The sequence below is a fragment of the Lolium perenne genome, chromosome 3 (assembly GCF_019359855.2).
Source record: "Lolium perenne isolate Kyuss_39 chromosome 3, Kyuss_2.0, whole genome shotgun sequence".
NCBI classification, from domain to species: Eukaryota; Viridiplantae; Streptophyta; class Magnoliopsida; order Poales; family Poaceae; genus Lolium; species Lolium perenne.
This window is the reverse complement of record NC_067246.2, coordinates 271,851,942-271,866,479: the sequence shown is the minus strand read 5'-3', so window position 1 is coordinate 271,866,479 and position 14,538 is coordinate 271,851,942. Positions and strand designations below refer to the sequence as shown.

Genomic DNA, 14,538 nt, shown 5'->3' with positions numbered 1-14,538 from the left:
AAATTATTCAAACTTAAAAATTGTCTAGACTTGAAAAGTTGTTCAAACTTAAAAATAATTCAAAGTTGAAAATTATTTAAATTTAAAAGTTGTTCATATGAGAAAAATTTCAAATTATAAAATCTTCAAATTTTGGAAAATCATTCATATAGAAAAAACAAAAAACAAAAACAAAAGAAAACGAAATAAATAAGGTTTTCAGACCTGGAGCCTGGCCCGGGCAAGCCCTAAATTAGGCCTAAATTATACCAAACGCGCGGTGTCCCCCTACTCTTTCTGCTGTTGGCTAGGTCATCGATATCGATCCCCACCCCACCCGTCAATGCAAGGGATAATCCAGTTCACCTCCCCAATCAACTAAATTCTGCCCCCGGCGATCGTGAGAGCGCCGACGCCCCGATCGAATCACCGGACCAGTGATGCCGGTTGCCGTCACACATGAGGAGGGGGAGGGGTCCGGATCCAGGAAATCCTGCTCCCCTGCGCTCCGTCGAGGCAGGAAGCGGAACAGGGGTGGGACCTCTACCGCCGAGGCCATGACGACCCGGTCGAGGGCGCGCGATCAGCAGCAATTCTCGCGCTCCAAATCGGCAAGGAACAAGCTTGATGGGAGCGGTGAGAGATTGCCATCGGAGGGGTGCGGGAAAAGGAAAAAAGCCAAGCTTGATGGGAGCGGCCGGCGAGTATCATCGGAGAGGTCCTCCAGGAAACGGAAAAGGAGGTTGGAGAGGAAGGCAAAGAAGAGAACTAGGGGGGAGGAGGAGGAGGATGGCTCCTGCTCCTCTGCAGGCAGCTCTCCGCTTCGCGAGCCTTACATGCCCCATGACATTGTAATAGGAAAATCCATCGACCCTTTGATATACGACAAGTATAGCGATATGCAGGACAAGTACTACCGGAAAATAGGTTTGTGATTCAAGTCCCTCGATCTTCATCATATTTTCAAGTTTCTTTACTCATCATGTACTATCTAACCAGCAGAAGAGAATGTTAGATCATTTTGAAGTCCAAAATCGAAATTTACAATTTTTTTTTTTAGAAATTTCAGGATATGTCATTCGACCAAGTTTTTTTTTTTTGTTTTACAAAAACTTAGATTATTGTGTGTGTTGGTCTTCTTGTAGCTCGCCAGATGGAAATACCCATGCTTTATGAGCGTACACCTCCAAATTGCCTGGTTAATGATCCAACCCTCCTTCACATCCGTGAACCTGCAAGGCAGATAGTGCTTTCTGCTGCTCAATTTGTCGTTGGCCTTTCTTCCTCAATAGGTATTATAACATCCCATTCCTTCCATTTGGACATTGTTGTGGAAACTTGATGTCCATTTGCTAATATATGCATGAAATTGCAGATGGTAAGCCGCTAGCATGGTGTTCTGGTATATTGAAGGATTTGGATAGAAAGAAGAGAACTGGTACCGTTGTGACGACTGCACATCTGATTCGCACGGCGCGTCCATCACCGGATGCTTGGTTATGCAGAGACGAGTATGCTTCTAATGTTAAGGTAATAATCTATTAATGACATGGGAGATCACTTTTTATTCGTAGTTGACTTCTATGATTGTAACCTTTGGTTTGTTCTGTCTTAAGTTATCTACTATGGTGGCACTTATCATAGCTAGTTGCAAATTGGATGGATTATGTTGTTCTTGTCTAGAAACGTTTTTTTCGGAAACATTACTAGTCTTGTCCAAAGGATTGTTATGGTCAGCAGCTGGTCTTTATTGGTAGCCATTCTCTTACAACTGTTGTTTTAGGTTACTGTCCACTTGCGGGGTGGCGCCGTTGCAAAGGGCCGCCTGCTCTACCACCAGAAGCACTATAATCTTGCTTTCTTCAGGGTTAAAATGCATCAATCTATTCAGTTACCCCATTTTATCGATAAAGTGGAATGTGCTCAAGACATTTTTGAGCTTGGAAGAGATGAATCTGTCAAACTAGTGATACATCATGGTAGAGTGAAATATTCGAATCCAGACGTGTATGAGCGGAATCACCATATGCGCATTGAAGGTCCACATCGAAACCGTGAGGTACACATACATTCCACTCGAGTTATAGCTACTGTATTTTTAGTGCTTTATTCGAATGCTACTTCTAATAATATTACCAATTCAAATGTCGTAGTATGATAATGGAGGTCCTGTCATTGACTTAGACGGGAAGGTTGTGGGAATGATCGACAGTTGTCCAGAAGGGTCTTTTATACCTTCTTCAATTTTACTCAAGTGCTTTCATCTGTGGGAAAACTTTGGGTATGTTTTGCTTTTCAGTTCTCTACTCAAGTTAATTTTTTCTTATATTTATTTCTTGTTCTTAGAAGTAGAATAAGTTCCAAAAAATATATTTGGATAGGTCTGTTTTATCTTCTTTGCTTCTCTTTTCCCATGCAATTCATGTTCATAGTTACAATTATTATATTTGGATAAGGCTGGGGACGTAGCCTTGACGAGTCCTAGGTTGTCATCATATATGTTTACGAAGAGTGTTTGAATCGATTTCTGTTGAATAACACATATAGAAAAAATCATGTAAAAGTGAGGCTAGTGGCGGAATCTTGATGAGCCCTAGGTGGAAAGAATCATAGCAGAACCATGCTAACCAAGATTGTGAATGATTCATCGTGAAATCTTTACGGAGGAAATGGGTGGTTAACACTGTTGTCTTTGGTGTGTTATATGTACTCCCTTTGATGTCTCATTATGTGTGGTTTTGGATATGATATGGTCTCGAAGGTTATGCTTTGACCATCAGTTTCTTGAAAATGTGTCCTTTAATAAAAATAAGCATATATTATGCAAGTATATTTATGATAGATCTAGTCATATCAATTTGTTATTGTAGTCTTGTAGATGATGTCATCTTTCTCGATATTGATGGCCAGACCTTAAAATGTTGTGTGCCGGGGATTACAAAACGACATGTACTGTGACCCAGAGGGATCCTATTTATAGCAAAAGACGAAAAGAAATTAGGTGGAAAGCCATGTTTCCACTTAACTTCCACAATCCTTTTCCATGAACCAGTCATATTTCTGGGAAGGTGGGGTACCAATTCTAAGATGTATAGGACAGAGGTTTTCTGATAACTTTATTGGTGTTGAATCTATCTAATATGTTTCTTATTTGAATGTAAGGTTACAAACATGCCCTCTTTGAACTTCTTAAAACACTATCTTCTTTATTTAATCTAGTATGGTATTGGTAATATATAAACATGTTGGGCAGATGGTTTTAGCCAGAATTGTTAATTTAGAAAAGCTTATGTGCTCATGCTTACTTAATTTAAATGTATTTAATCTCTCTTTTGTATAGGCGCATCCGTCGACCCCACCTTGGATTGAAATTTTCTGCCATCAGCCTTCTAAACCCTGTTCATGTTGAGGATATATTGATCAAGCATAAGATTAAGGAGGGTCTTATTGTTCTAGAGGTAATACTGTTTGTTGTTGCTTTCCTGAGTTTGCTTGTTTTGTCGTTTGTACTAAGGATTACTTATTGCAAATTTGCAATTCAACCTCAGGTGTCAGCAGACTCTACTGCTGAAAAATGTGGAATTCGAGTTGGGGATGTGGTTGAACGTGTCAATGGAAAATGCATTTCTACTGTTGTGGAGGTTAGTGCATTATATGTTTATTATTGTTAGGTTAAAGTAGAATGAATAGATATCATGTTTTTGTGAATTTTGCATTCTACTCTCAATGTTTCAGAATAGATGTCTTTCAGACTCTCCATTTTACTCCAAATTCTTGTTCTTCAATTCCTATTCAGTTTAAGTCACTTTCTTCCTATCTTGCCCATTGTTGATATCATCGAGAAAAGAGCTAGGAGTAATTAACTCTTGTTGATGCCTGCCCTTCCCAATTAACCCTTCTTGTGCGGGCTTGCTTTGGGAGGAAAAATATGTAATTTAGTGTCTTTGTTTGGAAAAGAAAGATTTACGTAGAAGGGCACTGTTTTTCTATGAGGGAAATTAGAGTTTTACAGACCAAATAACAGTAGTATTCCACTTGTTACAAACAACTGAGGTCGTTGACGCTAGGCACACTTGGCAGAAGCATCGACTCCTTGTGTTCTGGCAAAATTGCCAGTTCGTGTGCAGCTGTTCTCCACTCCGAGAAGAACTACAGCAGATTATGTGCCTCCTGCCAGTCACCATCATGAGCGACTGTTTTCCTGGGCAAGGCTTCCTGAAACAGAAGGAAGCAGAGTCAGTCTCGATGACAACAAACCCTGCATAGAGTTTGGTCAGGTGTCGAAGCTGCACAACTACCGCGACAATCTCTGCTACATCTGCATGCGCACAACTGAATCTTTTTGCCCTACTGAGAGCACACATTTTCTCAATGATTCGTTGCAACCATCGCCGCACTTCCCTGGCCTGTGGCTTCAACAAAGGACCTGTCAGTATTCAGTTTAATCCACCTCTGATCATGTTTTGTCCAAACCGGAGCATGTTGGGCACCCTCTGGACCTCAACCACAAATGTTAAAGGTTTTCCAGTTCTAGGGTCCGCGGTCATTTTTTTATGCCTCGGTGCTTGGCAGCAGTTGCTATACGTCAGAGAAAGATTCTGTTTACCTTCGTGTTCCAGATGGTGCTATATATCTTGCTGCTGCTATCCCCTGTTAATCTAGCACTTCCTTTGCCGACTTGACGGTGATGTTTAGAAATTCCTTAAGAGCAAGTTTGTACACACTTTGTACTGGGAAGCAAGCAATTGTTTCAAAGTGCTAACTGACAATCTTCTGCATCTCAGGTGGGTAACTTGATCTTGGTGATCACTTCCATCTCATGCTCCTGGAACAAGCAGTGGAGAGTAGTGTCCCATTGCTTGGTTTCTAATTTGCCGGCTGGTGAACCCAACATAGCTGTGATTGAGTGTGCAAACCCAACGCAGTAAACCGACTTTCTAGTGGAATGCTGCAGTAAACACAAATGATTTGTACCTTCTTCCCATCCCCCTATCTTCTTGATTTGGCCTTTCTTCAGAAGCACAAGGCCGTCATCTATTCCCCACCAAGCTGGAGATGCGGCAGTAGCAAACACCATGTCTGTTAGGTTCTCACTCATGTTTCGAAACCCTAGGCTATCATAATATTTAGGTTTGCTCATGTTCTCCTTGTCTTTACAAAATTGATTGACGTCTGAAGATACACTCATAATGTAGGTTAGAAGGGCATGGGCAACTGATTTCTAGAAAAATTATTTCCGCTGTGAAACAAGTACTTCTCAGATCAATTTCAGTCATTTTGTGAATTTCTCCTTGACGGCTTGAGTTGGCTACCTTTCATGTGTTCTTCTAAAGTCAGGAGCCCTAGATATTCTCCTCGAAATCTGAGTTGGTCATTCCCAGCGTCTGATTGATCTATTCTCTAGTTGTGTCTTATCTGGGCAATCTTCACAGTAGAAGACAGAATAATTGCTGAGGCTATGGAGCTGACTTGTGTACTTCTTGTACAAATCCAACGATGCATGTATTGTATATGCTTGCTGCACAATGCCTTAAAGTAGATAAGACTGGTGTCCACAAAGAGAAAATGTGAAATACCTGGGCCTCCTGGGTATAATATTTTCATTCTCACTCTACTAAGGATACAGGTTAGTCCATCAACCACAAACAGGATAGTAGCCTCCTCAGTGAGTGGAAAAAAAACCAAGCTTGTCATATGCCTTTGTCAGATCAAGCTTGTAAGCAGAACAGTTGTCATCAGGTTTCTTGCACTGTTGGATCATATGAAAACACTCAAAGTCAGTGGACATGATGGCATTTTCCTTAATCATCTGCCCGTGGACAAAACACTCTGAGCTTAGGAGCTAAGCTCCGAGAAAAAAGATCTCATCCAGTGTACAAAGCATTTGGCCACAACTTCGTAATCACATTACATTGGTTAATAGGTCTGAAACCTGTTAGCTCTTCTGCTTAGTTACCGTTCAGGAAAGTAACTGTGTCGTCAACCCTGATCTGAAGAATTACTTGACTGCATTGATAGCATCGTCTCTCAGTGTGTCCCACTTCCTTTGGAAAATCTCGCTGGAAGGCTCGGGTGTCTTGATGGGACCTATTTGAAACAGATCATTATGTAATTTGCCATCAGTGAATTCTCTGCATAAAGGCCTCTTCTTATACTCCTTGACTTTGTGCTCAGAGAGTGCTAGCAGCTGATTGGGGCTGACATCAGGGTCTTCGGTGTACAGCACCTTGAAGAAATCTGAGACCATCAGTTCCGATGTTTCTGCATTGTCCACTCAATTCCCAGCTGCATCTTTCAGTTTGTTGATCCTATCTTTCTTTGGATGCTAGCTGGCCTTCATATGGAAGTGCCTGTTGCTCTGGCCTCCTTCTCAGCCATTGCACCCAGGACCTCTGCCTGTACATATGTATTTCTGTGCAGAAGCTTGTCAACTTCCCCTGAAACTTTCTTGATACCATTTGCTGGAAGTATCGACATTTCACTCACATTTAGTACTTGTGGCAACTCACACTTAATCTTGTGCACAACTCTAAATGACATCTATTATCAAATGAAGGGGGAATTACTTTATGTTATTCTTCTCTTTAATTTTTTGCTGCTGTTTATCAGTTAGAAGACATGTTGCTGAGCATAGTGGTGAACAGTGAAGATGGCCTTGATTCTGATCTGGATGTGGAGGTAAGCTTACTTTTATGTTTTAATAGCGATTTACTTGATCTGTGACGTTTGTGTTTTATACGAAATCGTGATTAGCGCAATGTTATCACTAAGAAATATGTCTCGTTGCCTTTACAGATTCAGATATACTGCACGCGTAGACATCTTCGGAGAATCAAAGTATTGACTGTGAAGGTATCTGAAGATGCTGAATTTGTTGCAAGAGGCTTACAGGTTTTCTCAGGCAAGTCTTATTTTAAAGATGATCCATATTGTTTGTTCCATGTTTTAAGTATATATAAATTTCTCCACGGCAGTATAATTTAGGCTCCAAAATATAGGAGCATGTATGTACAATAGATATGTATACGCCAAAATACATCATATAATCAAGGAAATAGTGTAACATAATTCGGCACTTCATCCCGCTCTCCCATGTCCATTCTTTGCCCCCAAAGCTGAAGCAGGCAGAAGCTGACCAGCAGCAAGCCAGCAGGGTGTGCACAGTGACCATGGTACTCTGTTGTTTTTTTGGGATGAGGACCCACACTGCTCTATGACCTCTTGCGGCACCAGAACACCATTTAGGAAGGAAGCCAAGACCTTAGTGACGGTGTCACCAATTAGGTCTCAGTGCTTCTAGTAAAGCCTGCTGTAAAACCGTCTATGCCTGGAATGACTTGATTTACATGGATACAGAATATTCATTTCCATTTTTGGGCTCCGCCGAACAATTGCTCTAATCGAGTTGTATTTATTTGTGTAGCTTCCGGTCTGGTGACTTCTTCACCCCGTACTTCACCCAGTACTTCACCAAGTGAGCCCAGGCACGTGACAATTGCTTTCTTTGCATTTTTTTATTGTGTTGTGAACTATGTATGGTGTCATGTGCTGTTTGTACAGTAGAAAGGAGGGCATCTTTAAAATAACAAAAATAGATGTTATGTCAAATCCCTATACTTTACCTGCGTCTTGCAAATGCCTGGTCTTTTGGGAGATAGTGAAGCCTTTGCCTAGTCTTTTGGGAGACACTGAATTAATATTCTTTCTATCTTTGCTTTAGACTTTTCTCACAGAAATCTATTGTGTGCTTTTTCTTTAACAGGCTAGAGGAGGAACGTTGTTACGCCTATTAAGTACCAGGAGGAAGGAGAGGAGGAGGTAGTCTCGTCATGAGCTGTTTTTTGTGCTTTGGTTTAGTATTCTGTAATGGGTTTGAAGCACACCTAGTGGATAGCGTACATTGTAATGGATTAGACGCATCTACTGGATCATATATAGTGCACCATTGCAACTTGCTGCGTCCGCCCGCCAGAGACACGTGTTGTCTTGCTCCTATTTGACGTGAACATGATTTTATCTCATATATCTAAAATAGCCGTTTGCCCTGCTTTAGAAATAAAGCAACATTTTATATGATCATAAATTGAACTGTGAGTGATATTTTGGTGGGATCCCGCTATGTTTTGCACATTCTTCGTAGACTCTACGTTGCCCGATTACTTCTATTGGCCATGGCCCTCTTCCGGTTAGTACACTGCGAGATCCACATACGGGGGCACTCGGAGGGTCAGACATAATTGCATCGGGAGAAGCTGGGCACCATGGGAATATATGTTTGGGAGAAGCTGGGCAGCATTATTTTTTTTTTTTTTTTTTTGCATGGCTAGTGCTGTTTCGGCTGTGGACATCTGACAGACGGATGAGACATGGGCTGCAGAAGGTATGTCAGCTTGCTTCACTTCTCCGCAATAGGAAGATAGAATCACATCATCATGGGATGTGTCTACTCGTGACAAGTAAAATCATGATCTGATCAGAATAGTGAGAGACAAGCGGCTGGGAGCGAGGTAGGTGAGCGCTTCCGCGGTCAGGCCTTCCACGGCGTCCCCCGCCGGTGACCACTCCGGTCCCGGTTCCCCTTCCCTTCCCGCGTTTATGGCGTCCTCAGGTTCTCTGCCGTCTGCACCGCTGGCAGCGGGCTGTGAGCTCGGATTTGGTGTCCTCGGGACAAGGAGCACCCTCCACGTCCCCGGGCAACAGTGTGGCGGCGCCGCGCTTGGAGGCGGGGGTGCAGCGCCAGGAGAGGCTCGCGGTCGGGTCTAGGATCGGTTGGTGTGGGAGCAGCAGCCGCCGGCCGCCCTCGAAGAAGACGCTCTGGAAGCGCCGCGTTGAGGTGCGGAACGCGACGGAGCAGGCGAGCAAGAGGGCGGTGGAGATGGACGGGCTCTGCTTCCGTTGCTAAGAGCCTGTCCACAAGGAGAGACTGCACGAATGATGAGGTGTGCCTCCAATGCTGGCAGAAGCCCCAGAGCCCATCGTCAGAGGACGAGCTCAGGAACATCGCGCTGGCCAAGATGGTGCGGCACAGGTCACTGGTGCGCACGAAGCCTAGGCCTTCGCTGCGTCCGAGGGATGAGAGGCGCCAGCCCACGCCATCGCCACCATCTCCACCACCACCGACCTCATGCCTGCCACCCCTGGAGGCCTAGCCTTGCTCAGGATGGAGCCTGGCTGCGGAGATACTTCTGTGGCACCGGTCGTTGACGTTTCTAGCGAGGCACCGCCGCCACTTTGCGTGGCCCGCCGTTCGACAACCATATGTGATCTGGGCAGAGGCCAAGCTTCACCATGGTGGCCTCCGTCGGAGGACATAGGCTAGCCGTGACGTGCGACCAGGTAGTGGAGGTGCTCAGGAAGGGAGGTGTCCCGGCGGCCACGATGTCAGTCCACAAGTACGCATCGGCTCAGTGGCGGAGTCTATGGCGGCGTTGCCACCGGTCTACATTGCTGGTGCTCCCCTGCTCTGCTCTGCGGTAGAGCCACGGGTAATGTGGCGTCTCTGCGCCAGGTGAGAAGCCGCAAAAAGAAGCATCCAAGGAGCCGTTGTTGGATGGCGAGGCGACAGAACTGACACCTGTCCTGGAGCAAGTGGAGATTGAGGTCGCCAGATCAAATCCCGAGGCTGTCCTGGAGTATAGGAAAGAGCATCTGCTGTGGGAGGACGCGCCCGATTCTTTGCCACTGATTGGTACGGGGTGCGAGGAGGATCTGCATCGCACGGAGAGTGCGGGGCCATGATTGGGTCCCGAGGTGGATTCGGTGGAGGCGGCCTCTATGTCAGGGGAGCTGTCCCCGACTGGATCCTCTGAGCTTCTATCGATGGAGACCAGCCTGCTTCCGGTGCGGTTGAGGAATAGTAGTACTCCCACCGTCCCGCGGAAAGTGTCGGACGGACGTTTTTCCAAAAGGACCCTCCATGAATTCCCGACAATCACGTGAGTCTCTCCGCTCCACTGTCTTCGCGTCCCTGTCCGCAGCGTTGCCCGCCGCTCGCCGCCGCCGCAGCTTCCCCCCACCCCTCGCCGCCGCCGTAGCTTCCCCCCACCCCTCGCCGCCGCCGCAGCTTCCCCCACCCCTTGCCACAGCCGCTCTCTCCCGCAACCCGGCGGTTCAACTCTCCCGCGATGGGCTCCTCTCCCGCAGCTCTGCAGGCTCCATTTCGGTGGATCGAAAATTTGGACTTTTTCGATGGATCCGCCGCAGTTTCACAACGACGCCGAGAAGACGAGGTAGAAGCGACAGTGAGGCCGTGCGCCGGCGTCTTTGCACCAACAGGGAGGCCATGCGCCACCTCTGCGCACTGGATTTGAAGGCAGGGTCTGCCCTCCCCCACCGCGTCGACATCCCAAAGGTCAAAAATTTGTCCGCGGAGGTGGCGGGGACGGAAGGTTCTCTTCAAGGTCGCCGCCGCCAAGGTCAACCACGCGGACACGGAAAGGTTCTCTTCGAGTTGGCCGTCGCCATATGCCTCCCTCTACCCGGGACTCGAGTGCTCCGGCAGTATCCTCACGCTCGGGGCCAATGTGCCACCGCGCTGGGTGGTCCGCAACCAGGTGAGGTCGCCGCCCTCCTTTGCCCCAAATTTATTCCCCATGGTGATTGTTGTTCACTGCAGGTGAGGCCGCCGCCCTCCTTTGCCCCAAATTTATTCCCCGTGGTGATTGTTGTTCACTGCAGGTGTGCGCGCTGCTTACTGGCGGCTATGAGGAGAATGTGGTGGTGCCGGTGGGCTGATTAACCACCTGCTACTAGGACAAGCTGCTGCTGCTGCTGCTGCAGGTGATGCTCCTTTCCTCATCTGTTACTACTCCCCTCCCATGCCTTGAACTAGGAATGTGCTTGTTGTTCATCAAGAAATAGCTCAAGGGAATACTCCCTTGTCTAGCAGTAAAGTTGAAAGGACACGGATGTCGCCTAGAGGGGGAGGGGGGTGAATAGGCGATTTAAAACTTTTACGAGATGGGCTTAACAAATGCGGAATAAAACTAGCGTTTACTTTGTCAAGCCCAAAGCCTATATACTATGGTTCACCTATGTGCACCAACAACTTATTCTAAGCAATGGTTCACCTATGTGCACCAATAACTTATGCTAAGCAATACAAGCAACTAGGTGATAGCAAGATATATAACTCCAAGCTCAATGGCTATCACAAAGTAAAGTGCATAAGTGAGCTATGTGCACCAACCACTTATGCTAAGCAATATAAGCAACTAGGTGATAGCAAGATATATAACTTCAAGCACGATGGCTATCACAAAGTAAAGTGCATAAGTAAAGAGCTCGGGTATAGGAATAACCGAAGTGACGTGGAGACAACGATGTATCCCGAAGTTCACACTCTTGCAAGTGCTACTCTCCGTTGGAGCGGTGTGGAGGACGAGTCACTCCAAATGCACGAGGGCCACCGTATTCTCCTCGAGAATTCCCACCAAAAGGGATGTCCTTGATCCACTATGGAACCTTAGGGAGGTCACCGAACCCGCACAAAGCTTGGGGCTATCTCGACAACTTAATTGGAGGCTCCCAATAAATTGCCACTAAGGCCTTTCCCTTGAAGAATCTCCACAACTTATTTGGAGTCCCCAAGAACACCACTAAGATGCCACAAAGGCCTCGCCCTTGAAGAATCTCCACAACTTAATTGGAGTCCCCAAGAACACCACTAAGATGCCACAAAGGCCTTGCCCTTGAAGAATCTCCACAACTTAATTGGAGTCCCCAAGAACAACACTAAGATGCCACAAAGGCCTAGAATCCGTCTAGGGTTCCAAGAACCCAAGAGTAACAACCTTCTTGCTTTCACTTCCACGAATCACCGTGGAAAACTCAAACCGATGCACCAAATGCAATGGCAAGAACACCACAAAGATGCTCAAGTACTTATCTCTCAAATTCCAACAAACCTACAAAAGCTATTGGGGGAATAAGAGAGGAAGAACAAAATAAGAGGAGGAACACCAAATTTCTCCAAGATCTAGATCTAGTGGATTCCCCTCACAAAGAGAGGGATTTGATTGGTCAAGATGTAGATGTAGATCTCCTCTCTCTTTTCCCTCAAGAATATGCAAGAATCATGGGAGGAATCAAGAACTAGGGCAAGCTTTGAAGGACAACAATGGAGGGGAGAGAGAGTGTGAACCAACCAGCCCAAGGAGGAAGAAGGGGTGCTTAAATACCCCTCCCATCGAAATATGACCGTTTGGGTATGCTCAGGCCGGATTTTCCGGGCCGGATATTTCCAAAATATCCGTCCCCCCAAAAACGGCTAAGGACTTGAGAAAACTGCTCGCAGTAAGGGGCCCGGATATTTTGAATCCGGGCCGGATTATCCGCCCCCCCCCCCCCCCCCCCCCCCGTAAACTGCAGAAACACCAAAACGAGAATGATCATAACTTGAGCATCCGGACTCCGATTTTGATGATCTTGGGCTTGTTTCGAAGCTAGTAACAAGCTCTACAAGATCATGCAGGGAACCATCATAGTCCAGCAAGGGAGGATAGAAATAAATGTTGGAGATATGCCCAAGAGGCAATAATAAATGGTTATTATAATATATCTTTGTGTTTATGATAATGTTTACATACAATGCTATAATTGTATTAACCGAAACATTGATACATGTGTGTTATGTGAACAACAAGGAGTCCCTAGTAAGCCTCTTGTATAACTAGCTTGTTGATTAATAGATGATCATAGTTTCATGATCATGAACACTGGATGTTATTAATAACAAGGTTATGTCATTATGTGAATGATGTAATGGACACACCCAATTAAGCGTAGCATAAGATCACGTCATTAAGTTATTTGCTATAAGCTTTCGATACATAGTTACCTAGTCCTTTCGACCATGAGATCATGTAAATCACTTATACCGGAAGGGTACTTTGATTACATCAAACGCCACTGCGTAAATGGGTGGTTATAAAGATGGGATTAAGTATCTGGAAAGTATGAGTTGATGCATATGGATCAACAGTGGGATTTGTCCATTCCGATGACAGATAGATATACTCTGGGCCCTCTCGGTGGAATGTCGTCTAATTAGCTTGCAAGCATATGAATGGTTCATAAGAGATGACATATCACGATACGAGTAAAGAGTACTTGTCAGGAGACGAGGTTGAACGAGGTATAGAGATACCGATGATCAAACCTCGGACAAGTAAAATATCGCGTGACAAAGGGAATCGGCATCGTATGTGAATGGTTCAGTCGATCACTAAAGTCATCGTTGAATATGTGGGAGCCATTATGGATCTCCAGATCCCGCTATTGGTTATTGGTCGGAGAGAAGTCTCAACCATGTCTACATAGTTCACGAACCGTAGGGTGACACACTTAAGGTTTGATGTCGTTTAAGTAGATATGGAAATATGGAATGGAGTTCGAAGTTTTGTTCGGAATCTCGGATGGGATCCAGGACATCACGAGGAGGTCCGGAATGGTCCGGAGAATAAGATTCATATATAGGAAGTCATATTCTAGGTTTGAAAATTATCCGGTATTTTTTCTGGAGGGCTCTAGAAGGTTCTAGAAGAGTCCGGAAGAAATCAGCATGGAAGGTGGAGTCCCTTTGGGACTCCACCCACCTTGGCTAGCCAGCCTAAGGGAGGAGGAGTCCCAAGTGGACTCCTCCCCATGGTGGCCGGCCACCCCACCAAAGGAAAGGGGGGAGTCCCACTTCCCCTAGGTTTGGTCATATGGAAGGTTTTATGTTGGGGTCTTATTCGGAGACTTTTGACCTAATCCTTGGGGCTTCCACCTATATAAAGAGAGGAGGGGAGGGGCTGGCCGGCCACTCTTGGCTCCACCTTGGCCGCACCCCTTTGAGGGCCGGCGCCCAAGCCCCCTCTCCCCAAACCCTAGCTACCTCTCCTCCACCACTTCTCCCGCATATGCTTAGCGAAGCTCCGCCGGAGATCTCCATCGACACCGCCACCACGCCGTCGTGCTGTCGGGATTCCAAGGAGGATCTACTACTTCCGCTGCCCGCTGGAACAGGGAGAAGGACGTCGTCATCAACACCGAACGTGTGACCGAGTACGGAGGTGCTGCCCGATTGTGGCACCGTCAAGATCTTCTACGCGCTTTTGAAAACGGCAAGTGATCGTCTACCGCAGCAACGAGAGCCTCCTCTCGTAGGCTTTGGAAATCTTCAAGGGTTAGTCTCGTTCATCACCTTGTTGCTCCCATCTTTTAGATTGCATCTTGGCTTGGATTGCGTTCTCGCGGTAGGAATTTTTTTGTTTTCTATGCTACGAATCCCATCAGTGGTATCAGAGCCGTGTCTATGCATAGATGGTTGCACGAGTAGAACACAATTGTTTTGTGGGCGTTGATGCTTTGTTGTCTTTAGTTCGAGTACTTTACATCTTTGTGGCATGGTGGGATGAAGCGGCTCGGGCTAACTTTACATGACCGCGTTCGTGAGACTTGCTCCACGTTCGACATGCAACTTGTATTGCATAAGTGGCTTTGCGGGTGTCTGTCTCTCCCACCATAGTGAAGATTCAATTTACTCTTTATATTGACAACATTAGTATCACCGTTGTG

General features: G+C 45.9%; 1 protein-coding gene across 1 annotated transcript; it reads left to right on the top strand.

The window, feature by feature from the left end:
• Nucleotides 1–264: 264 nt before the first annotated feature.
• LOC127344540 (uncharacterized) lies at nucleotides 265–8,062 on the top strand. The gene is made up of 11 exons (XM_051370841.1): nucleotides 265–906; nucleotides 1,125–1,271; nucleotides 1,355–1,509; nucleotides 1,763–2,038; nucleotides 2,133–2,260; nucleotides 3,320–3,437; nucleotides 3,528–3,620; nucleotides 6,589–6,657; nucleotides 6,775–6,880; nucleotides 7,403–7,463; nucleotides 7,742–8,062. Exons 1-11 carry the CDS (start codon nucleotides 420–422, stop codon nucleotides 7,770–7,772), a joined length of 1,671 nt encoding a protein of 556 aa, XP_051226801.1. The 5' UTR covers nucleotides 265–419; the 3' UTR covers nucleotides 7,773–8,062.
• Nucleotides 8,063–14,538: the final 6,476 nt, after the last annotated feature.